General features: G+C 44.9%; 1 protein-coding gene across 3 annotated transcripts in view; it reads right to left on the reverse strand.

The window, feature by feature from the left end:
* Positions 1–23,635, reverse strand: part of CPPED1 (calcineurin like phosphoesterase domain containing 1) — a 117,634-nt gene extending 93,999 nt beyond the window's left edge. For 2 of the 3 annotated variants that reach the window (XM_059897729.1, XM_059897726.1), the window contains exons 1-2: positions 23,415–23,635; positions 5,350–5,568 (exon numbers count right to left, since the gene is read on the reverse strand). In XM_059897729.1, coding sequence (XP_059753712.1) covers positions 5,350–5,568; positions 23,415–23,484 — 289 coding nt within the window. In that variant the 5' untranslated portion in view covers positions 23,485–23,635. The remainder of the gene's footprint in view (positions 1–5,349; positions 5,569–23,414) is intronic. The other variant, XM_059897728.1, reaches the window with a different exon arrangement.
* Between the last annotated feature and the right edge of the window lie 2,429 nt (positions 23,636–26,064).

Consider the following 26,064-nt stretch of genomic DNA (forward strand, 5'->3'; position numbering starts at 1 on the left):
GGAGTTTTTCAAACTGAAAAATAGCAATACCAGGCAGAGGGCACATATTAAATAATGCCTCCAGCTGGGTCTCAGGCACCACCCCGTCATGGAACACGGTAGTATTTCACTAGCAAAATATATGAATGTTCTAAGTAGGATAAATAGAGACTATAAATAGCTTCACGTCAGTTCAGGTCAGTTTTGCTGCCAACTGAGTTCGTTTCGAACTTAAGCAAAAAATGCTTAGTGTTCAGAGCTTTGTGAACTTTGGAATGGCAGATAAGAGATCATGCACACAGATAGGACCCAAAGAACCAGTGCTGGCCCTCCTGACCTTTCTGCATAAAGATACTTTTAAAGCATGTAGGTGTGGCTGCTTTCCTGAATATTTCTGTCAGGTTCTGTTTGGGAAGCCCTGCATAGCAGGGGTCATTCGGCTTTTGTTATTCAAACTGTTGTTTAGAAAGCAAAATAAAAACCTACAAACTTAAAGCATTTCCCTTTGAAGCTGAGCACGGTAAGTCTAAAGCAAAGGTAGCCCTCTTGCTAAACACCATTATCTTTAAGAGCTAAAAGTGAATTTTCACAAACCACTTGCATACACACAAAATGGTACATAATACACTGAAAAGCCAAACACCCAGGGCACTGTGCATATCGGTCTATTAAGTGCTTCTCAGACTTAATTGTCCATAAGATTTGCCTGCGGATCTTGTTGAAATGCTGATTCTGTCTCATTAGGTCTGGGTGGGACAGAAATCCTACATTTCAAACAAGCTCCTGGATATAGCTCTGAGGATCAGCCTTTGAGTAGCAAGGCTGCAGCAGAAGTGCATTCAGTTTGGAAACAGACAGACCTGAGTAAGATCCTGACTCCACCACTTACAAGCTAAGTGACCCTGGGAAAATGGAAATAACAACGACACTTTTTCAAGCCCATAATGAGTGAGCTAGCAGAACAGTTCCTGGCACATAACAGACCCTGAATTCATCCTTTGCCAATCTGTGGTTGGCTGAATAATGGTCCCCCAAAGATGTCCACATCCCAGTCCCCCAAATCTATGAATATGTTACCTTACAAGGCAAAAGGGAATTTGCAGATGCGATAAAGTTAAGGATTTTGAGATGAAGAGATTATCCTGGGCTACCTGAACAGGACAACATGATCACAAGGGTGTTGATAAGAGGGAAGCAGGAGGATAGGAGTAAGAGAATATGAGAGGGTGAATCAAAGGTCAGTGAGGAGAGAAGATGCTATGTTGCTGGCTTTGAAGACAGAGGAAGGGGCCTTGACCCAGGACATGTGCGCAGCCTCTAGAAGCTGGAACCTCCCAGAAAGGATGCGGCCCTGCACACCCATTTTATACTCTGTCCTCCAGAACTATAAGAGAATAAATGTGTTGTTTTAGACCACTAAGTCTATAGTAATTGTTTACAGCAGCCATAGGAAACTAATACACCACCTATTGAAATAATGCTAACGGTAACAGAGGACTTCCTGGGGCTGAATCAACTGAAACATCATGTAATGTCTGCCCCAGTGGAGGTCAGTAAACACAGAACTCTTCAAGGAGACTTTGTATCAAGGGAAGAATTCCTCCCGCTTTATCTGTTTTGTTTGGTTATAGCCCTTGCTACCAAACGGGGACAGACACACCAACCCGTTCCAAAGGCTAAAGGGACTCTCCTGCACTCTAATTGTATCATCACATTCCAGCTTCTCATGTAATTTTCGAAACCTAATAAGGCTCCTGGGGACAGCATCAGTGGGTCGATGCCTCAACGTCAGGAGGACTGAAGAAAGTCATCCTGGGCTCAAGAGTGAAGGATTGAAAATCAATGGTCTCAATATTTGTACAAGTCTTCATTTGCTACTTATAATGCGGTTTATCCCACAGAGAAGCTTTATAAAATAAGAAAATACCAAGATAACCCAAAAGACGCCTGCAGAATGAAAACTGCATATGTTTCAAAACTAAATGGGCCTTGTCCTGCATTTCTTAGGCTTTTTCCTGCAGGCCTTGGCACCAATGGCACCCCTTAACCATCCAGGGTTTTACTCCCTTACCAGACTCTAAGCTCCGTGGAAGGGCTGGTCTCTCATTTCTAACTATCGTATCCACAGCATCTGTAACTGACACTTAGTTTGCACACAATAAATGTTTGTAGATGAATGAATATTATGATGGATATTTATAATAGAAAAGCATATTCAGACTTTCATTAGCAAAAGCATTACTTGTAAAGTTCTTTTTCTCCAATTTGAACTTAAAACTACTTGGCCCAAGATATTATTTATGGTGGAATTAAAAGTATGCTCTCCAATTTTATCTGCCTATTAATATATGCATTTGATAATTAACAATGTGCTAAGCAGTCAAAGCAAATAATTACTTTTCTAATGTCTGCCTCTGCATATGAGCTAAATGAGGGGGAAGCCACTAACTGCATATTAAAAAATGCAATTAAATGCAAAAAAAATGGTAACTAGATTCAAAACGTTCTGTTTAAACTTCAGACCACAATATTCAAAACAGTTACAATCCTTTCACTGGGTCAGTTACAATCCCACAAAACAGTCCAAATCTTCAGAATTCTGTTCGGGTCACAATGAATATAAAACAAGTTCTCAAAAGTTTGCTAGTTCACATTTTCGAGGTCTTCTGACCAACTGGTAGGGTTGATCATAAAAACTCTATCTTTTAATTTACTTATGTTCAGTACACTTTATTTAAGAAGCAGTGTAATCACACAGAATGCTTTTATTTTAAACCTTATTTTGAAATATGACTGAATACATTAACATAATTCAGAACAAGTCAGTAAACATCTACAAGAACATGTTATATAATTCTAGTGAGTCTCATAATATTCTATTTTCAAAGGAAAAAAAAAAAAAAACACTGGACAGAAAAGCAGTAAATTTGGAATCTGTTTCAACTGTCCAATGAAAGTTTGTTCACTGTGTTGTCCAGAGGGAGAGCTCTAGCTGATGCTACAGTGCATATCGGGCCAAATGATTGCAAAGAAACCAGCTAACTGCAAATCAAAACATTTGGAAGTAGCATAAATCTGTTAGATCAACTCACACATTACCTTGGTTTACCTTGTAAACCAAGACTCCAAGTCCTGCTACAATTTCTAACTCCTTTAGAAACTGGGGTACTCTGTGGTCACTTTAGCACTATATAATCTCAGCACTGGAGGACCCTCAGCCAAGAGTCACCAAGGGTGGCCAAGTTCATAGGCAGCTAAGATTTTACCTCTCTAAAAAAAGAAACTCAGCAACTTCCTGAGAATACATTTCTGTACCAAGCTGCTGAGATATTCACCACCTGCATGGAGGTATAGAGTCGTCTGCCCTGTGCTGTGTAGCCCCAGACTATTGAGGCTACACATGCATCAATGGGCTCTTGGTTCAGAAACTGAGGCTCTAAGAAGGTAAGGGGTCTGGCCAAGTGTACCCAGTGCATCAGTGGTAGATGTGGCAGATGTGGAGCTGGCATCCCGGCCACATGAGCCCTAGTTCAGGTCTCTGTCCACTGCCTTGTTTTCCCTCTTCCCCATCCTGCCGCCTCTGTATAGGCCCAATAGCAGGACAGGCTGCTTCTCCAGGGATGACATCACTGGCTTCCTCCAGGGGGAGGGGGAGTCAGTGACGTGGGCTGTGGGCATGTTCACAATCTTGACTTTGTGTAAAACGGGAGTAAACAGAGGAGGAGGGAAGGTCTGAGGGTTCTCCCTGCTGGCCATACTCCCTAGACTTCAAGGAGAGCCATTCTGGGCAGCCCCTTCTCCATCCTCACACGTTCACTCTGGGACTGTTCTAGATAGGTAGGTTACCAGACAAGTGAGTCCTGGAGGGGAGGAATTAATGTACCCAGGCTTCCTGCAGAGTGCCTTGGCTTCTAAAGACATTAGAAGTCATAGCAGGACTCAAGAGTCTTGGTTTACAACGTAACGTTAGCCAAAAACAAACACCCATAGCGACTAGAGTGTTTTCTGCAATGGTCTTTGGGTCATCTCTGTCCACTAAGCAGAGACCAGGACACAGACAAGAGTGGTCTTGGGTGCCTGCTCTGCCTCCCAGATGGGCAGGGGCGGTTTCCACTTTCTTATACTTGCTCACTGGGCTTTATCTTTGCCTGGGAGAGAAGGATATCAAAGGAAAGGGGAATAAAAAAAGGAAGCGAGTTCTAAAAAGGACCTGTCATGTTCACATTCCTACTATCTCACTTTTCTTCAGGGGAACCATCCTGTTCTTCTGACCACTTGGCTGCAGGGGAGCTGACCCCACACCCTGGCTTCATGGGGCTATGTGAGCTGGATGGGTGTTGGTCTGTAACTCTGATTGGACCACTAAGAATAAGGCACTTTCAGGGGCTTCCCTGGTGGCGCAGTGGTTAAGAATCCGCCTGCTAACGCAGGAGACACAGGTTCGAGCCCTGGTCTGGGAAGATCCCACATGCCGCGGAGCAACTAAGCCCGTGGGCCACAGCTACTGAGCCTACACTCTAGAGCCTGCGAGCCACGACTACTGAGCCCGTGTGCCACAACTACTGAAGCCCGTGCGCCTAGAGCCCATGCTCCGCAACAAGAGAAGCCACCACAATGAGAAGCCTGCACAGCGCAATGAAGAGTAGCCCCCACTCGCCACAACTAGAGAAAGCCCGTGCACAGCAACAAAGACCCAATGCAGCCAAAAATTAATTAATTTAAAAAAAAAAAAAGAATAAGGCACTTTCTTTCTGTTGTGGTTTCAGTAAGAAGGACATAAACCTAAAGCTCCCAGGAGCCACTACCTGGAAAGAGCCTGCATGAGAATAAATTCAACCCAGAGGAAAGCAAGGCTCTAATAGCAACCTCTGAGCCCCTGGATCCAGCCATACCTGAAGCCCAAATCTGTCCTGGGACTTTACAGTCCCATAGGGTAACACAAACTTTAAAAAAAAATTAATCTAGTTCAAGTTAGATTGTCATTTGAAACTGAAAAAGCACTAACAAATACAGGAGAAATAAAAGCACAAGAAGAAGGGAAACAAAAGGAGAAGATCACGTTTATGGATATGGGATCTGAAAGCAGTTCAAGTTTGTCCCCTGGAAATGAAGAAAGGTGACACATAGGAAACTGTCCCATTTTTCATAGTAAGCTCAGACCATCAGAACTGTAGCTCTGCCTAATTACTGTGATTAATCTTGCCAAATTCTAAAAATAAAATGAGCGTGTATTTTCTGATGTTTGATGATACTGCAACCATCGTGAAGAGAAGGAATGAGCTGTTAGTGAATAGAGTCGTCTTTTAAGACAAATCATTTTTTTCTGGCTGGGGGAAGAAGACAAGGTCACAACGACGACCCAAGTCTTACCGGGCATGGCATGGACGAGGTCCCCGCACAGAACAAAGAACTTGGGCTTGGGGTTCAGCTTGTTGATAGCCTGGACGGCTTGCTCAGTCAGACGGATCTCCTGCTCCCACTCGTCACCGCCGCTGTCACAATCCCCAGTGGACCAGGCCTTCATCAGTCCAAACTGTGGGTCTGCACCTTGGATGAAGTAGAATGGGCCTTTCCATTCCCTTTCCTTTTCTTTAATTAAAAAAAAAAGAAAGAAAGAATGAAAGGAAGGAAGGGAGGGAGGGAGGGAGGAAGAAAAGAGGGGGAAGAAATATTATAAAATCTGTCAGGGAAAGCACCCAGGTTACCCTGCAAGTGGATACAATATTTTTCTTAAATTAAGTAGGTCATTTTAATAAGCTGCTGTTCAAACACACCATTTTCCTGTCATCAGCCAGAGGATTTTGATTTATACTAATTATGCCTGGACCTGGTGATTCCCAAAGGCCAGGGAAAAACCACATGGGCCGTAACAGCTACGCAACCAAGCTGTCTGTTTAAAAGCCAGACGGCCAAAATGGAGCACAGAGGCACCACGGCGCACTATATAGAGGATATTAATGTTCAACGGTTTTTTAATTAGAATTTAAAATACCCCAAATTGAAAGCTGCCAGAAGTATTATGTTTAAACGACGAGGTGAAGTGCTTTCAAATCTTTTACGCCAGGCTTAATGGCACAATTCGCACTGTTTCAGGGGATGTGACAGAAAAACTTGGAGCTCGGAAGCTCCGGCTATCTGGTGGGAAAGGCAGGGCCAGAAATGAAATGTTAATGTGGGGGTAAAAAAATGATGCTAACATTTCCAAGGCAGCATGATGTGGGCATAGGTGAGGTGTGAGGCTGCAGGGCAGGGCTGGGGGGACGAGATTCTTTAGTTCTTTATGTCCTTGGAAAGCACTTAGGTCACCTGAAGGTAAACTATCAGGCTGCTCTTCCTATTGGTTCTGCCAAAGCTTCAAGGGCCACGGGTCTCCACCCTGATCTGCCCAAAAAACTGCCAGCAGTGTCTGCATTTACAGAGCTGGAATGCCCATCAGTGTGTGGGTGGGTTTCACACTTTTCTTTGGCCACAGAATCCTTTCTTCAAACAAAACCACAGGTGGCTGACCAGTGTTGAAAACACGTAGCCTCCTCTGCCTGAGTGGGTTCTGGGGACAGAGCAGTCTGAACACACACACTCATCAGCCCAGATTTTATCCTCAGCCCAGAGAGGTGACGTGACTTGCCTCATGGACACCAGCCATCAGCTGCAGGGACAAAACTACCCCGCAACCCTGAGACTGTCTTCTTCTTTTTAACAAATGAACATATTTTGCAGGTGAGCTGAATAAATGGCATTTCCTTTGGAAGTCATGAAGATATTAGAATTTCCCAAAAGCTCCTTGAAGTCATTTCACATCTTTGTGTTTATTTCACTCATTTATTCAGTATTTACTGAGAGCCTACTGTTTGCCGGGCCCCGTGCAAGGTGCTGACGACACGCAAGTGGACCAAGACAGGTGAGGTCTCGGCTCTCGTGGGCTTAGTTCTCACGGGGGAGAGACAGCAGACAAGGAAATTCGCAGAGAATAGAGCCGGAGGGTGCTGAGGGCTCTGCGAGGATTTAGGCGAAAGCAACGGTTAATTTAAATTGGATGCACAAGGAAGGCCTCTCTGAGGTGGGGTCATTTAAGCTGAGATCTAGATGTAGCACATAAGCTTTTAAAATTCCACGGCCACCCTCCCACCCACCATGCCTAGCTTACTATCATCTTAGAATGGATCTCAGGCTTTAGGCCTCCTTTCCTTAATTCCTCTTCCAGAACTTAAGAAGACAAGCATGTAAACAAACAAAACTACCTATCCGTACTTTCCAGAACAAATTATGTATGTGTGTTAACCTGCCAGTTCTTGACCTACAGCTTAAAATGCCAGCTGTTCAGTCAAATCACAACCTACCTAAACTCCTCCTGAACAAGGACTGCAATGAAACCCTGCTGTGTGCATCTCATTGCCAAGGACAGCAATCCAGCACTACAACGGATCTGACTCATACTCATTGAGCCCTTACTACATGTGGCAGAAAGACTCCAAAATGCCCCCCGAAGACCCCTGAGTCCTGATACTCACATCCTGTGTGATCCCCTCCCCTTGAGTGTGGGCTGGACTGCTTCTAATAAGAGAATACAGTTATGGGATGTGCCTTCAGAGACTGGCTAGACCAAGATATGGAAACAACCTAAATGTTCCTCAGTGGATGAATGGATAAAGAAAAAGTGGTATATACATACAACAGAATATTATTCAGCCTTAAAAAAAGGAAATCCTGCCATTTGGGACAAAATGGATGGACCTGGAGACATTAAGCTACCTGCAATAAGCCAGTCGCAGAAAGACAAACACTGCATGATCCTCAACTTGTATGTAGAATCCAAAATAGTCAAACTCATAGAAGCAGAGAGTAGAACGATGGTTTCCAGGGGCTCGGGGGGAGGTAGGGGAAATGGGGAGGGGAGGATCAAAGGGTACAAAGTTTCAATTATGCAAGATAAATAAGTTCCAGAGATCCGCTATACAGAATGGTGCCTATAGCTAACAATACTGTATTGGACACTTAAAATTTGCTAAGAAGGTAGATCTTAAGTGTTCTATCACACACACACACACAACAACAACAACAACAACAATAAAGGGGGCGGGAAGAAACTTTAGGAGGAGATGGATGTTTATGATAGATGTTGATGGTAGTGATGGTTTCACAGGTCTATACTTATCCCCAAACTCACTGAGTTGTACACATTAAATATGTACAGCATTTCACGTCATCATATCTCAATACAGTGGTTTTGAAAAAGAGAGAGATTAGGCTAAAAAAAAGACGCTGACTTTCACCTTGCTCTCCCTCACTGTCTCTCGGAGCCCTTCTCCTGGAGGGAACAGGCTGTCATGATGAGTAGCCCCTTGGAAAGGCCAACATGGCAAGGAACTGAGGGAGGCCTCTGGCCAGCAGCCCGTGAAAAACAGAGGTCCCCCATGCAACAACCTGAAAGAAACCAAATCCTGCCAACAAGCATGTGAGTAAACTTGGAAGAGGATTCGCCCTAGGTGAGCTTTTGGATGAGACCACACCCCAGGTGACACCTTGACGGAACCCTCATGAGACCCTGCAGCAGAAGGACCCAGCTAGGTTGCACCCAGATTCCTGATGGGAACTGGGAGATAGATAATGCACATTAGTTTTCTCAAGCTGCCAAGTTTCTAGGTAATCTGTTACACTGATCAGACTTAAAGATAAAGGGCCAGGAAGGAGTCAGCAAAACTTCTTCAAGAGCTCAAGGTTGGTGTCATGAAAAAAACTGAGATTCTGATTTGAGTTTTAAAGTTAATCGTTGGCACTGTTCATTTATTTTACTTTAATAATAACCATTTTGCCCTGATGAATGCTTTTAGCTATGTTCCTGTTTCTGAGGCAGTTTGCAAAGCTGTTTAAACTGGATAAATTAATCAGGGAGATGATTGTCACCCCAAAGTTGGGGCATAAATCAATCTGCTACAACAAACAGAATTTATAAAGTTTTCTACAGCAAACGTTTTAACAATTGTAGTTTCCTATGACAAACAGTCATAGTCTCAAAAAGTCGTCTTTGGAGGTATTAGATCTTTCATTATTACAGGTTTACTAAGTAAAATCTTAGAAAGAACCTCAATTTTATGATGACAAGGCACAAAATAAACAGATTTGACCTAAAATAAATGACAGCTCCATGTCACTGTTCCACCTACCTTATCTATCTAATAAAGGCAACCTGTTGACTCAGGGTTCTGCGTTCTCAAAAGCACCTGGATGGAGCCTCTTAAAGTTCCTGCTACAGAAGTTTGTGGTGTTTGGCCTCATCTTAATTTTAATCAAGGCTGAATTTAAGATATTTGAAGCTTGTAAGACTTAGTACTAGATGGAGGGATCTTTTTCAAACTTATACTTCCCCCACCCCTCAGAAGGGCACACTTTTATATTAGGAAAGCGAATTCTTAACAACATTTGCATTAAATTATTTCACCAAAGTCCAGAATTACCGCAAGGACAGGGCATAGGTATTAGCTGACTGACACCTACAAGGGCCTGGGAATGCTTATGATGATGCCTCCCTTCCGGGGCAGAGCAAGTGTCTGGCCCCAGCTTCTCTTTAGACTCCGGAAAGCACTGTTCTGGCAGCTCTAACTGTGGAAGTCTGGATATGGTGAGGACCATCCCTAAAGCAACCTGGTACACAATCAGGGCATTTAAAAACCACTTAAGGATCCAGTGGTTTATTGCTTGTTGTTTTGTTTTGTTTTTAATTTTCCTAGTCAAAGAGCCTAAAGGTGAGACAGCCTGGTAAACGACTGACAACCCAAATTAAGGAGCAGAAGTACCTGGAAATGGAGGCTGAGGGAGAAGGTGAGGATGACGAGAGAGCAGCAATTATGCAGGCTGTACTTGGGCACAGGGGGCTGGGCTGGGCCTCCACCTCAGTCCTCAAGCTGTGGCCACGGACCAGAAACATCACCATCACCTGCGAGCTTAGGAAGCCCACCCCAGACCTACTGAGTCAGAATCTGCACTTCAACAAATTCCCAGGTGATTTTATGCAAATCCAAGTGTGAGAAGCACTGGCATGCAACTAATCAAGGACCTGTTTAAATGTGTTTTATATCAAACAGATGTAAAGCGATTGTTTCCCTAAATTGAAACAATGTCTTGGAGGGGTTTTGTTGTTGTTAGTGGCTGTGTTTTTTGTTTCATTTTGGTTTTGTTTTGCATATTTTCCTATTCATTCTGACATCCTGCCTATGTCCAGCTCAGGTATTTGGTCCTAAACATTTCTTGGTCTTATCCATTACTGTCTAATCAACTCCCTTTAAATCACCTTTCAAAACCAATTCAATTTTCTTGGTAAGAATTCCAAGATTCCAGGTAAGAACTTAATCAGGGAATTCATTACTAATTAGTGAGTTCTAACACTTTAGATTTTCACATGACATCATGACATACAGTGAAAGCACCTGCTAGCAACTGTGTGTGTGCAGCATACACAAATGTGTGCTTTCAAAAGCACAACAGAGAGGTAATTTTTTTTTGTCCAAATTTGATACAAGAATGCAGTCAGGGACCCTAACTGACAACTATGATAAGACCAAGGTCAAATTTTTGAGATAAACTAAATACTTTAGAATGAATGGATTAAAGGATAAAGTGAGTTGATTAAATTAAGATCTCATTTCTGACCCTGATGGTGCTAAAACAAGATTGTAATCTTTCGAAACATTTGATACAAACCTCTGGATAATGCCTATATGGTTCTTAGTGTTAAGACACAATAATGCACACATTCATTTAACTATAACACTTAAATCTGCTATGAATAAGAATGTCTACAGTGAATGTAATTTTTTAAACAAATTCAAAGAGATGGTGTATTAGCCATCTACTGCTATGTAACAAATCACCACAAATGCAGCACCTTGAAACAAGACACATTATTTATCTCACAGTTTCTGTTGGTCGGGAATCTGGGCACAGCTTAGCTGGATCTTCTGCTCAACATCTCTCACAAGCTGCAATCACAGTGTTGGCTGGGGCTGGTGTCTCAATCTGAAGACTCGGGTCAGGCAGGATGTGCTTCCCAGCTCACTTAGGTGGTTGTGGACTGGGGGACTGAGGGCACCTGTTCCTTCCTGGCTGTCAACCAGAGGCCACCTGTTCCTTGACATGTGGGCCTCTCCAACATGGCAGTTCATAACGTGAAAACTTGTTCATCAGAGGCGGCAAGAAAGAGGGTTTGCTAGTAAACGGAAGTTATGATCTTATGTGACATGATAATAGAAGTGACTGCTCATCACTTTTACCAGGTTCAATTCATTACAACCAAGTCGCTAGGCCAGCCCACGCTCAAAAGCAGGGGCTCATGCAGGGAGGCAGGTCCTGTCTGCCACAGATGATAATATTAACTAACATAATTAACTAATCTCAGGTAGCCACAAGTTTAATGTGACCCTCCTGTACTGAGCTGAGTGAGCTCATTTGTTGCAGCCCATCCTATGAAGGCTGAAGGCTCACCTTATACAAGCCCACCTTTTCCCCCTAAAGAACTGGAAATTGTGCCGGAGGGATTCTCAGAGTTACTTTAACCAACACTCTCATTTAACCAAGGAAGGAATACTGAGGCCTGGTTAGGGATCTTAGTCATGGCTCAAGTTCAAGGTTACACAGTTTATGAGCAGCAACCTCATTTGTTCAGCATCTCAGTGCTGCCGGGCTGGCCTGGAGAGGAGAGAGCCATGAAGAAGACGGAATGTTCCCTAGGCTGCCTGCAAGTTGCCCACCTCCATAAAGACATTTTTTGTCTCCAAAAAGTTTCCTTTAAATGGCACGTCTTGGTGAATACGAAGACAGTACACAAAGATAATGCTGACAAGGCTCAGAGCCTTTCCCCAGGAAGCTGTGATGCTCACAGACCCTGCCAACAGCAAAGGGCCCAGGACATCTATTTTCTGTGGGACGCTAACTGGTGATCTCCTCAAGACATTACAAACTTCAGGTCTCTCGATGCGATCTGATTAGCAGGTGTATTCTGTTTGGCACACACAGTGTTTATAAAACTTTGAATTTGTTGCCAACAATTTAAATGCATGAGTTTCACATATACAACTGGCTTTCTGGATTCTCATGGAAAATCTGGCCACACCAGGCCCAAATGGAGTGTGCCAACGATTGGCTGGGACTGAGCAGTAACTGCCCCTTTACTGGCATGAATGGTCTGGAATTCACTGCGGTCCACACCTGGCCCCTGAAGACATCTGGGATAAGAAGCCCTTATCCACGGTAACCCTTCCATTTTGCTTAGGGGTACAGAAGAGGAGACTCACAAGGTCAAGGGTAAATAACTTGATCAAGACTAACAAGGCGTGAGGGGCAGAACCAAGCCAATTACACCCAGAGCCCTGACTTCAGGGCAGGTGATCACACAAGTGAGATTAAAGAGAAGACTCATCCGGCTAGGAGCGCCAAGGTCTGCTCAATGACAAGCTGGAAGAAAACAAGCTCCAAGCTACCAAAATAAAAGGCCATAATTTAGTATGTTACCATAGCCTAAATCAAATTTTAAGATTAATTGAAAAATACTTTTTAAAGAAAAAATGGGCCTTAGAAAGAAATCTGACTCATCCGTCGTATACAGAGTAACAAGATTTGGCCACTTCCAATTTTCAGCTAATGGATAGACTGTCATAGAAACAATCTTTCAAAATCGAGGGATAAAAAGGACACTGGATTTTGGGTGGTATTAAATCATGGTCAGGAAAGGCCTGTGAGTCTTCTTTAAGCATTACTGAGTACAAAGCAACTGTATACAGAAAAGAATCTCAAAAACCTTTTAAAATTCACATGATTCTTTACCATTAAGCCTTCCTATGAGATTCTGTTTATGTGCCAATATCTTGCCTGAAAAACAGATATTCAAACTGCAATCGTTCTTCACAGTTTGCACCTTTAATATCACGAACTAAATGATTTCTTGAATTTGTCTCTGCCAATATATTTCCTCTCATTCATTTTTATTATACCTTTTGGGCACATTTGTCAATTGTTAATGAAAGTTGACTTTTTAATATACACCAAGTATTAGAAATCACATTGATCCTTTCATTCTTACCAGTTAATCAATGACTAACTATAATGAACGCACCCCCCAAAAGCAAATGAATCACTACTTCCATCACCCAACTAGGAAAAGGCCTACGGGAGTCAGCCATGTCACTAATTAATACCTAATACTCTAATAATTTATATTTTCATGATGTGCTAAACCTGCCATTTTATAGGCAACCCCAAATAATTCAAGGTGGAATACAATGACAAACAGCTTTCTTAATTTACTTTTTATAAATAAGAGTCTCATTTTCTAAATCTAGTTTGACTTTTGGAAGACAGTTAAAATCACAAGACAGTGGTTAAGAAGTGTGAGAGCTACAATACATCACTACATTGTAAGAATATTTAAGAGTTCAATGTTTTGACTCCTGTTAACTAATCTGACTCAAAATAATACATAAATTGGGACTATAGAGGCCACATTTCTCCACTGGACTATAAAGTCAGAGAATTAACTCAGCATTAACGGACAGTGTCACTGTCTTGGGTCAGGCGTCCACCATTCCCACCTGGAGCTACCAAGACAGCTCCATGCAGGACTCCCTGCTCTGATCCGTCTCAGCCAGTCACTGCCGTCGTGACTCTTTATAAAATGCTTACCCTGATCATCAAACTCCCTCGCTGAAGGGCCACTACCTTCTAATCTCCACAAGGAAAGGCCCACATTTGCTTTCCCTTTCCAATATTTTGTCAGCATGTTATCATTTGGTCCCTGGCAGGTGGAAGGCATTCAGTAAACATCTGGTGAAGGGCTAAATGAAGATGTCAGTGGATCCTCGCTCATTCCGGCACCTGGTGCTAAAACACAGCCTGAAATTTTTCCAACTGTACCGATTACTGTTCCCACTAGACCAGTGGCTCTAAACCGGGGATGATTTTGATCCCCAGGGCACATCTGATGCCTGGAGACATTTCTGGATATCACACTGGGAAGGGGATGGTGCTTCTGGCGTCCAGCGGACAAAAGCCGGGATGGTGCTAAACATCCCACATTACACAGGGCAGCCCCACAAAAGAATCCAGCCCATGTCAACAGCGAGACTGAAGAACCCTGCACAAGACATACCACAGGATCCCTCCACGTGGACCCTTATCTGCTCCTCAAACACGCCCCATGCTTTCCCGCCCCTTCCTCCAGGGGGTGCTCTCCATTGTACCAGCTCCTCCTGCTGAGATGCTGTCTATCCTTCCGGGCCCAGCTCACACGCCACTTCCCCCTCCCTGGCAAGCGGATGCAGCTCTGCCTCTTCCTCTCATTCAGCAAGTTTGTTCTGAGGACGGGTGTCATGTTAGTCACCAGACATTCAACTAGTGGGCAAGGCCGCAGGTCCCATTCCTTAAGACCTTACAGGGACTTCCCTGGTGGCGCAGTGGTTAAGAATCCACCTGCCAAGGCAGCGGACAAGGGTTTGATCCCTGGTCTGGGAAGATCCCACATGCTGTGGAGCAACTAAGCAAGCCCGTGCGCCACAACTACTGAAGCCCATGCGCCTAGGGCCCATGCTCCGCAACAAAGAGAAGCCACCACAATGAGAAGCCCATGCACCGCAATGAAGAGTAGCCCCCGCTCGCCGCAACAAGAGAAAGCCCACACGCAGCAACGAAGACCCAATGCAGCCAAAAATAAATAATTAATTTTTAAAAATTAATTAAAAGCATTCATTTCATTTTCTTCATTGATAAGTTAGAATTTTTTACACCACAATATTTTCAACCCTCTTCAGACTTGAACAAACATTTCCAGGTCTACTGTTTCTAGAGAGGTTCTGAGGTGAGACCTGGAAGGGATGAAGTACATTATTCTTTAGAGATTTCACTTATTCTCTGTCAGAGGGTTTCCAGAAGGGACCAAGAAACATTCAGAATTAGTAAATAGAGTTGGCTCCTCTGAAGCAGCTGTAGAGGTTTAAAATGTCCAGGGAAATCATCATTTTAGGTAAACCACTGAAGATCCCTGTTCTCTAAGGGGGAAAATATTCCAGTGGTAAAATGAACTGGAAAAACTGACTAGGACCTGAAAACAATTAAATATAGGTAATTTTGAAAACACAGTTTATCTTGATATTTCTCCCTTTGAGAATTTCTTCAAAACAGATGTTGTAAACTTTTCAGAAAGACAATTATTTGTTAGGAGAAAGTAGTCTTAATTAGGATACATGTCAAGGAAATATAATTATTAATTTGCCTAATTAAAATGAATATTTGAACATGTCTGAGGATTGTGAGCCTTCTCAGGTGAGACACGTACAACTTACTTTCTATAAACATCTGTTGACAGAGCCTAGCAGGTTGTGTTAACAGGAAACGGATGACTGAAGCCAGGCTTCACACACAGCACTCCTGGAAGAAGTGCATGGGAATACTGTTACTCAAAAACTATCAGGGGGAAATGGTCGTAAAGAGCTTGCCATGCACTGTTTGTGTCCCCCCAGAATTCTTACATTGAAATCTAACCCCAAATGTGATGATATTTGAAGATGGGGACTTTGGAGGTGATTAAATCCTGAGGGCTTAGTACCGGGATTATTGCCCTTATGAAAGAGACCCTAGAGCGCTCACTCCCGATTTCCTCCATGTGAGGACACAGCAAGAAGACAGCCATCTACTATAATGATGGTTACATGTTATTATACAGTACGTGTACATTGTACATAAGATGTACAACTCTAAGAGTGAACTGTAAGGTAAACTGTGGACTTTGGGTGATTATGTTGTGTCACTGTATGTTCAGTTGTAACAAACATACCACTCTGGCGGGGGATGCCGATGATGGGCAGGCTGTGCACGTGCGGGGACAGGGTATGTATGAGAACTCTCTGTACCTTCCTCTCAATTTTGCTATGAATCTAAAACTGATCTAAAAAATAAAGTCTTAAAAAGAAGAAAAAAAAAAAAAAGACAGCCATCTATGAACCAGGAAGAGGGTTCTCACCAGACACTGAATCTGCAGGTTCCTTGACCTTGGACTTCCAGCCTCCAGAATGTGAGCAATGTATTTATTTCTGTTGTTTTTAAGCCATCCAGCCTATGGTGTTTTGTTTTAGCAGCCTGAGCTGGGTAAGACAGCACTCTTTCATTTACTTGACAAGCTTCACTTGAGAAACAAACTGTTTAATTCTGGAGGGGGCTTCCAGGAGGGAGTGTGAGGGTTATCAGGGTTGTGATTTGAGACACAGTTGCTTGAGTTCACCAAAACCTCTTTGAGAGGCAATGTGTATTTTGGCAAGAGACAGAAAAAGCCAGTTCCTTTCCTTTCTCTTCCAAACCTGCCCTTGGGGCAACTCTACCAGCTTACCACCTGCCCACAGAGCCTAAACTGGCAATGGACCCTCCAAGAGGATCACTCAAAGTCACCAGCAACACTAACAGGGAACTAGGACCCAGGGAAGTCAGTGACAGCAGTAGAGGCAGCTCAGGGGGAGACTAGGTGCTCAACTTCTAGTGAAGGGTTCTGAGCCTGACCCTCCAAGGCCGGGCCTCTAGAAGCCCTGAGCTGTATGACGCATACTGGGCATGCCCACTGGGGCTGCTCAACCCACAGAGGAGACCAAGTGCAGGCCCCACTCCTAGAAGTCCAGGGTCATTTTCCCTCCTCCTATCTCAACCTATCTTCTCAGTCTCTCTCCACTCCCTCCGCACCCCACTCTTTTCCAGGTGAGCACCTCTCTTGCTCTCTGGTCCCACGGCAGCCCTGGGGCAGCTCCAGTGGGCTAGGAAGCTTCTCACCTCAGCACCCCCATCACCTCCACCAGAAACCCCCCCCCACCACCACACGCCCCTCCAGCTGCTGGAAGTCAACAAATTCAAAGTGAACAATGTGTGCCTTGGAAATGCTGCTTCAAGACAAGTCGCTGAGCTCCAGCTTCCAATCAGATTGCACCCCAACTTCCTCGCAAGCAGAGACTCTTCTGTTGTTACTGCTGCAGCCAGACCATTCTTTCCAAAATGGACATCAGATCATGTGTCCTTGTGTCCACACAGATGCAGCTTAAAGACAAAACCTCCCCAATGACCCCCGTCCCCATGCTCCAGACTCAGGGGCTTCTTTCTCCCCTCACCCTTCCCTTTCCTGTCCCACCATGTCAGACTTTCACACTTGCTCCACCTGTGGTCTACAATGGTCCTCCCCCTCCCTTCAGAGCCCAGGTACCGCCTACTCATCCTTCAGCAATCAGATGACACACCTCTTCCCCAGGGGAGCCCTCCTTGCAGGGCCTTATTAAGATGCCCCTCACTTCCTGAACAAGTGACATTCCTCACTTCCCTGACACTTGCCACAGCTGGGATTTATGATGGTTTGTGTGACTGGCAGGTTAATGTTGGGCTCTCCAAGTAGCTACATGCCAGAGGTGAGGAATCACATCTGGTTTTCACTCATCACTGCACTCTGGGATCTAGCACAATGCCTGGGACAAGGGAGGTGCTTAGTACATTTGATGAGTGGGCAAATGGATGAACCAACAGACAAATGGATGGACAGACAGATGAAAAGATGGACATATGACAGACAGACTGGTGGATGGATGGTCTGGTAGATAGATGAATAGACAGAAAAACAAATAGATAGAAGGAGGGAGAGATGGTCGAAGAAGACATTTGTTCCCAGGGCCAACCCCTCTTCTGAGCCCTCAATGCCATCTTTTCCCATCTCCTCAGATATTGCTCTCCAACAATTATCCTGCCTTTTGCATTTTTCAACCCCAGATCCATCTCAGACCAATCATGTGACCTTGGGCAAGTTGCCTAGCCTTCCTGAGATCGATTTTCTCCCACTGTAAAAAGAGGGTAACCCTAATAGCTAGCTCAACAGGACTACCTTGAGGATTACATGAGATAATCCACATACAGCACAGAGTATAGTGCCTGGCACGCCGTAAACACCTGATAAACGTTAGATGCTCCTGTTGTTCTTACCACCATTATTACTACTGCAAACCCTTCAGCCCTCCTTCAGCTTTGCTCCTCCTTCAAACTGCTATTACCCTATGTCTACCCTGGATCACCAAACGGCTCCAAACAGAATCCTGCCTTTGCTGACTGCGCATCCTCAATCTCCACCACTCCTCAAAAGCCATGCACCAGGCTTCCCCCTACAACTGCACTGAGACTGTCCTGAAGGTGACATAACAATCAAACCTGCCATCCTCTGCTCAGCTAACACTCACCTAGATGTCTGCAGCATCTGAGCCTGTGGACCACCCTGCCTTAAGCCCTCCTCCCCAACTTTGGTACCATGGCTGCCTCCTGGATTTATCTTCCAAAATTTCTGGTTGCTTCCTGCTCTGAGACCTTCAGTGTGTCTTTTCCTTCTTCTGACCCCCTAAACGATGGCACATCCTAAGGTTACACACACACACAGCCCGTCCACTACTCCACACCTTGCCCCTCAGGAATGCCACCGACTCCTACAGCAATATCATCTACTCGCCTCTCTGTGGATGGCACCCACACCTCCATCCCCAGCTGTGCACCGCACCCTGCAAGTTGTCTCAGATTTCCTGACCGCACCTCAAAGCCACCACTTCCCAAATTAATCCCATCAAACCTGGCCCTACTCCTTACTCCCTGATTTCAATTAACAGTCTCACCATCACCCAGGACCAATGTGTAAAATCCCGATTCCCAGGCTTCCATGGTGGTGCAGTGGTTAAGAATCCGCCTGCCAATGCAGGGGACACAGGTTCGAGCCCTGGTCTGGGAAGATCCCACATGCCGCGGAGCAACTAAGCCCGTGAGCCACAGCTACTGAGCCTGCGCTCTAGAGCCCGCGAGCCACAACTACTGAAGCCCGCGTGCCTAGAGCCCGTGCTCCGCAACAAGAGAAGCCACCGCAATGAGAAGCCCCGCACCGCAACAAAGAGTAGCCCCTGCTCGCCGCAACTAGAGAAAGCCCACGCACAGCAACTAAGACCCAACACAGCCAAAAATAAATAAAATAAAATAAATTAATTAAGAAAAAAAAAAGCTTTAAAAAAAAAATCCCGATTCCCACTGCAGTGGCCTACAGAGCCTGCCAGTTGCCAAGAATTATTTTTTGTGCCACAGCTCTGTGCTTAGATTATGAGCCCTTGCCTTCCCCTTGACTTTTTTTTACTCATCACAAGATACTAGAGAATGCAATAGGAACAAAATAAATACTTTCTGAACTGAAAAGAGATAGTGCAGAGTCACAAGGAACTCTCATACCCTGCTAGTGGGAGAGTAAGTTGGTGCAAACATTCTGGAAGGCGATTTGACAAGATCTAGGAAAGCTGGAAAAGATCATACCCTACAACTCAGAATTTCGCTCCTCTGGGTATATGCCCTGGAGCAATTTTTCCCTGTATCCACAAGAACGCTTGTACCAGAATGTTCATAACAGCACCGTTACCAAGAGTGAAAAACAGGAATAACTGAATGTCCATCGTATCAGGATCCTAGCAGGAAATAGCTGGCGTACTCAAATCAGGATAATTAAAGGAGCGTTTAAAAAGGGATTACTTGGGATGAGCTGAATATCGAAAAACACCAAAGGACAGTTTAGTAGTCCAACATAGAAAAGCAGAACTACATCTGAAAGGAGGGAGAAAGTGGTTACCCAAATCTGAAAAGAGAGTTCCAGCAGAAAGCCTACCTTGAAAGAAGCAGTGAATTTCAGGTAAGGAATACAGTCAGGCTGAGGCAACCCCACAGGGACTAAACCAGGGGAATAAACACCCTGACAATTGTTTTCCCCACCCTCTAATCTCCAGTCAGGACTCCCCACTGGCTGAACCCAACAGCAGGCCAGCGGGCAAGGAGCCCCCGGATGAAGCCCAAAGAGGTCAACCTCCTGGGGCATGGCGGGGCAGGGAGAGAGTGGATTTGGAAAGGCAAGAAGATCCTCAGCATATCCAGCAACAGAATGTACCAATATATGCTGATACAATGGCATACTGCCCAGCAGGAAAATGAGCAGACTACAGCTACTTACACCAATATGGATAAATCCCCAAAACCTCACATTGGTTTGAAACTGAGTGGGACCCTGTGGGGCCCGCCAGGGCACAAAAGCCCTTCCGTGTCTCCCATTTCTTGTTTGCAGAAAAAGGCTTTAGTATCCTAGACCTTCCCTGAGTTCCAAAGGGCAGATTCAAGGAGTTACTAATTAGGGAAGTGAGGAAATGCAGAAACAAAGGAAAAGCAGTCAAGAAACAATAATTCAGCGATAAAAAAGTCTTAGTTCCTAACTGGACAGCTACATGTAAAAGAATGAAATTAGAACACTCCCTAACACCACACAAAAATAAACTCAAAATGGATTAAAGACCTAAATGTGGCCAGACACTATAAAACTCTTAGAGGAAAACATAGGCAGAACACTCTTATGACATAAATCACAGCAAGATCCTTTTTGACCCACCTCCTAGAGAAATGGAAATTAAAACAAAAATAAACAAATGGGACCTTATGAAACTTAAAAGCTTTGCACAGCAAAGGAAACCATAAACAAGACGAAAATACAGCCCTCAGAATGGGAGAAAATATTTGCAAATGAAGCAACTGACAAAGGATTAATCTCCAAAATTTACAAGCAGCTCATGTAGCTCAATATCAAAAAAACAAACAACCCAATCCAAAAATGGGCAGAAGACTTAAATAGACATTTCTCCAAAGAAGATATACAGATTGCCAACAAAGACATGAAAGGATGCTTAACATCACTAATCATCAGAGAAATGCAAATCAAAACTACAATGAGGTATCACATCACACCAGTCAGAATGGCCATCATCAAAAAATCTGCAAACAATAATTGCTGGAGAGGGTGTGGAGAAAAGTGAACCCTCATGCACTGTTGGTGGGAATGTAAATTGATACAGCCACTATGGAGAACAGTATGGAGGTTCCTTAAAAAACTAAAAATAGAACTACCATACACCCCAGCAATCCCACTACTGGGCATATACCCTGAGAAGATCATAATTCAAAAAAAGTCATGTACCACAATGTTCATTGCAGCTCTAATTACAATAGCCAGGACATGGAAGCAACCTAGGTGTCCATCGACAGATGAATGGATAAAGCAAATGTGGCACATACATACAATGGAATATTACTCAGCCATAAAAAGAAATGAAATTGAGTTATTTGTAGTGAGGTGGATGGAGTTAGAGTCTGTCATACAGAGTGAACTAACTCAGAAAGAGAAAAACAAATACCGTATGTTAACACATATATATATGGAATCTTAAAAAAAAAAAATTGGTTATGAAGAACCTAGGGGCAGGACAGCAATAAAGACGCAGACATAGAGAATGGACTTGAGGACATGGGGAGGGGGAAGGGTAAGCTGGGACGAAGTGAGAGAGTGGCATGGACACATATACACTGCCAAATGTAAAATAGATAGCTAGTGGGAAGCAGCTGCATAGCACAGGGAGATCAGCTCAGTGCTTTGTGACCACCTAGAGGGGTGGGATAGGGAGGGTGGGAGGGAGACGCTAGAGGGAGGAGATATGGGGATATACGTATATGTATAGCTGATTCACTTTGTTATAAAGCAGAAACTAACACACCACTGTAAAGCAATTATACGCCAATAAAGATGCTTAAAAAAAAAAAAAGTCTTGGTTCCTTAGTCTTAGTTCCCTCAAGAGATGTGCATAACAATCTGATACAGTCTTCAAGTTCTGCAGGCCCCCACCCAGGTGAAGGATGGTAAGTACCTGCGGAGACCCCAGATTGGTCAGAACCAGAAGGCTGATGCTTGAGATTCCTGGACCACCATCCTGTCACCTCACCAGCAACCAATCAGAAGAAAGTCATTCACCCTGCAGCTGTCACCCCAAATGTTGCCTTTAAAAACTCTTCCCTGCTTCTCCATTGGGGAATTCCCTGGCGGTCCAGTGGTTAGGACCCTGTGCTTTCACTGTCAGGGCCGGGGTTCAATCCCTGGTCGGGGAACTAAGATCCCACAAGCCACGTAGCGTGGCAAAAACAAAAACCTCTCCCCTGAAAACTACAGGGAGAGCTCGGGTCTTTTGAGTACGAGTTACCTGTTCTCCTAGCTTGGCCCTGCAATAAACCTTTCTCTGCTCCAAACTCTGATATTTTGTTTGTCTGGCCTCACTGTGCATGGGGCACACAAGCTTGGGTTTGAAAACAGGTTGAAAAAGGCATATTAAAATATTTAGAGAATGGTCACCACAACAGACTGTATTTTCTAAAATCCACCTCAGCTAGATTTCTGGTTCCACATGCTCTTCCAGAACCTTGCCACCCCCCACCAACAGCTGCAAAGAAAGAAAAGAATAAGGCTTTAGGACAGAGTTACAGGAGAAGCCCACTTTAGTAAGGGTAGCCAGGGAAAATCTGTCTGAGGAAGTGACTGAACTTTAAAGTGTGAAGGTTGAGAAAGTGCTATTAGCTAGGCGAGCAAACAGCAAGCACAAAAGCCCTATGGAAATAAAGGACTTGGACCTTTAAAACTGGAGTTAAGAAAACCAGTGAAGCAGGAGAACTGGGCAAGGGGAAGAATGGTGAGCATGAAGCAAGAAAGGTGAGTACAAGCCAGATCACGCAGGGTGTCTGGGGTGACTGCCCCGGGGTGACAAAAACTGGAATTTGACCACGCAGCAAAAGACGCAGGGAGGACCAGTAAAACGGGGAGCAATGGTCCCTTTTATAGCTCTAGGGCTAACATTCACTTAGCACCTAGCCTGTCAGGCACTTGGTTACAGAAATCCTTTTAATCTGCTAACCCTCCCCTATGCGATAAGTATTAACAAACCCATTTTCACAGCGAGGCAGATTATCTAAATCCAAAATCCAAGCACTTAACCCTACACGGCTCTTCTGCCTCCCCTCTCCAGTTCTGATGGGCACTGCTAACATTTTGGTGGATGGCTCATATTATAGAAGGTAACCATGATTATGGAGTATAAACTACATCGTGGTGAATGACCATAATAAAAATAACCGCATCTCACGTGCACCCAGCTCTTATCCTGTGCCACACACAACCTCGCTGCGATTATTCCCCTTTTACAGATGAGGAAACTGAGGCCAATACTCGCTGAGCAACGTGTCCAAGGCAGGGCTTGCAAACCAAGTTTAACTGCAGAGCCCACGCTATTAACTATGCTTTGCTGCCTCACTCTATCTTCTCTCAGGGAACCTTGGTCAAGGCCAACGAGTCTCCACGACCAGACCTCTTGCCCAGACACTCTTCTTTCAAAAGCGCCCCTGGAGGCCCCAAGTGCGGGCGGTGCGGCTTCTATTGCGGTCCCGGGGTGCAGCCCCCGCTGGGGTCCGGCTGGAGGCGCACATCCCGACCGAACGTTCTCCCCGCCGAAGGTTCCGCAGCCCTGAAACCATCCCCTTCCCAGGCGAAGGGCGGGCAGTACCTGAGGAAAACGCGTCCAGGGTCCTACCCCGAGCTCTGCGGAAAACACCTCCCGCCTCCGCAGCCGACATGGCAAGCAAGTTTTTGGCCTCGAAGGAGTCCACTGCGTGGGAGGGAGCGGCGCGACTCCTCACAGCCCAACTGCCGTTTGGGGGTTGCCCGGCTGGGAGCTGCGCCCTCTGCTCGGGGCGGGGCGGGGCCGGCGGGCGCGCGGGGCTCGGTCGCTCGGGGCGCCACTAGTGCTGCCTGAACGGGGCCGAAGCGTGAGCGGCCCCTCTGGGATCGACTGGGGCTCCTGGCGAGGGAGGCAACTTGCCTGGCGCCTGCGTGAGCAGAGTGAGTGAGTGCCTTTAGACTCAAGGTTTGGTGGGGGGGCGCAGCCCTTCCCTAAAAGTGGGGTCTGCAGGTTTAACAAATAAGAATACAGGACGCCTAGTTAAATTGGAATTTCAGATAAGCAATGAATGATAAGTATGTGCTATGCAATTTGGGAGATGCTTGTGCTAAAATTTTTGTTGTTTATCTGAAATAATTTAAGTGGGAACCTGTATTTTATCTGGGAATCGTACCTTACGGTCCAAAGGACCCGGCCCTGTCCTTGGAGGACTCGACAGGACAGTCCTCCGAGCCACCAGGTGTGATCTCTGTCACAGCAGTTCTGAGGCATCTTCAGTTTCCTAGTCATCGTCACCATCATTCCATTTCAAAGCAAGTCCCCCTAAAACTGAGTTCCCTTACTGAATTATGAGTAATCTCACTATGCCAAATTTTATTCTCTTTCTTGTCTGGCCCCTGTTCCCCTCAGGATTGAGGACTATCAAAGAAAAGGGGAGATTGCAACCAAGCAAGACACTGTAGGGCCTTCCCGGGTACAAAAGCCCCACTGTGTCCCCTGTTGCTTTTTTTTTTTTTAATTTTATTATTTATTTATTTATTTGGCTGCGTTGGGTTTCTCATTGCAGTGGCTTCTCTTGTTGCGGAGCACGGGCTCTAGGTGTGCAGGCTTCAGTAGTTGCGGTGCGCGGGCTTCAGTAGTTGTGGCTCGCGGGCTCTAGAGCGCAGGCTCAGTAGTTGTGGCGCATGGGCTTAGTTTCTCCGTGGCATGTGGGATCTTCATGGACCAGGGCTTGAACCCGTGTCCCCTGCATTGGCAGGCGGATTCTTAACCACTGTGCCACCAGGGAAACCCTCCCCTGTTTCTTTTTTGTAGAAAAAAAGGCTTTAGACTCCTGTGCCTTTCGTGAGTTCCAAGGAGCAGGCTCAAGCAGTTGATGATTAAGACAATAGAGTCACAGAACTCCTAGTTCCTTCTGAAAGGATGTCGATAACAATCTGATGCATATCAAGACCCCCCACCCAGGTGGAGGGTGGTAACTACAAGCTGACCACAAGCCTAGACTCCAAACTGGTTGGAACCAGAAAGTTGAAATTCCAGAAACATCACCCCGTTACCTCCCCACCAACCAATCAGAAGAAAGTCCACGAGCTGATCACACGTCCTATGACCCTCTCCCCTAATACTGTCTTTAAAATCCCTTGCCTGAAAACCATTGGCTAGTTCGGGTCTTCTGAGTATGAGTTCCTTGGTTGGCACCCTGCAAATAAACCCTGACTTTGCCGCAAACAGCTGATGTCAGAGTTTGGCTTTCTGCACCACGGGCACAGGAGCCCTTGCTTGGTGCCACGTTATTTTCATCATTGCTCCCTAAGCATCAGGGGTTGCTCTGAGCACTTTGCACCAGCTCACTTTATCCACTTAACAGCCTTAGAAGATGGTACTATCGTTCGCTTCATTTATCAGAAGGGGAAACTGATGCCCAGAGAGGTGAAATTGTGTGCACAAGGTGACACACATCCAGGAAAGTAGTGAAGCAGCCAGCCACCCAAACTGGGATCTGTCCAGCAAAAAGCCATTGAACTGAACTACTAAGCCAGCGTTTGTCAAACTTGCTAAAGATACAAAATCCAGGGTGGACCTACTGAGTCTAAATCTCCAGGAGAAGCTTCTGTTTCTAACTCCTCTGGGAGTTCTTATGACATGCCAAGTTTGGGAAATTCTCTTAACTAGCTGCCTACCTCTGAAGCATTGTTTGGGTGGCTAAAATGACCAAGAGAACTGTCCTCTAATCTTAGATAAGAGGCAGTAAATCATAGCGGTTAAGAATATAAGTGCCTACGAGTTCTGGAGTCAGACTGCTACCACTTGCTTGTTGTATGATCATGAAAATTACTTAGTTTCTCCATGCCTCAATTTCCCTATCTGTCAAACAAAAACAATAGTAGTATCTTGGTCACAGAGTTGCTGGGAGGCTTAAATGAGTTGGTGCATCAAAGTGCTTAAAACAAAAATGGTACAGATGAACTTATTTGCATAGCAGAAATAGAGTCACAGATGTAGAATACCAACTTATGTTTTCCCCCCAAGGCGGGGGCGGGTGAGAGGAATTGGGAGATTGGGATTGACATATATACACTACTATATATAAAACAGACAACTAATGAGAGCCTACTGTATAGCACAGGGAACTCTATTCAATGCTCTGTGTTGACCTAAAGGGGAAGGAAATGTAAAAAAGAGTGGATATATGTATATGTATAACTGATTCACTTTGCTGTACAGCAGAAACTAACACAACATTGTAAAGCAACTC

The sequence above is a fragment of the Balaenoptera ricei genome, chromosome 15 (genome assembly GCF_028023285.1).
Source record: "Balaenoptera ricei isolate mBalRic1 chromosome 15, mBalRic1.hap2, whole genome shotgun sequence".
Classification (NCBI taxonomy): domain Eukaryota; kingdom Metazoa; phylum Chordata; class Mammalia; order Artiodactyla; family Balaenopteridae; genus Balaenoptera; species Balaenoptera ricei.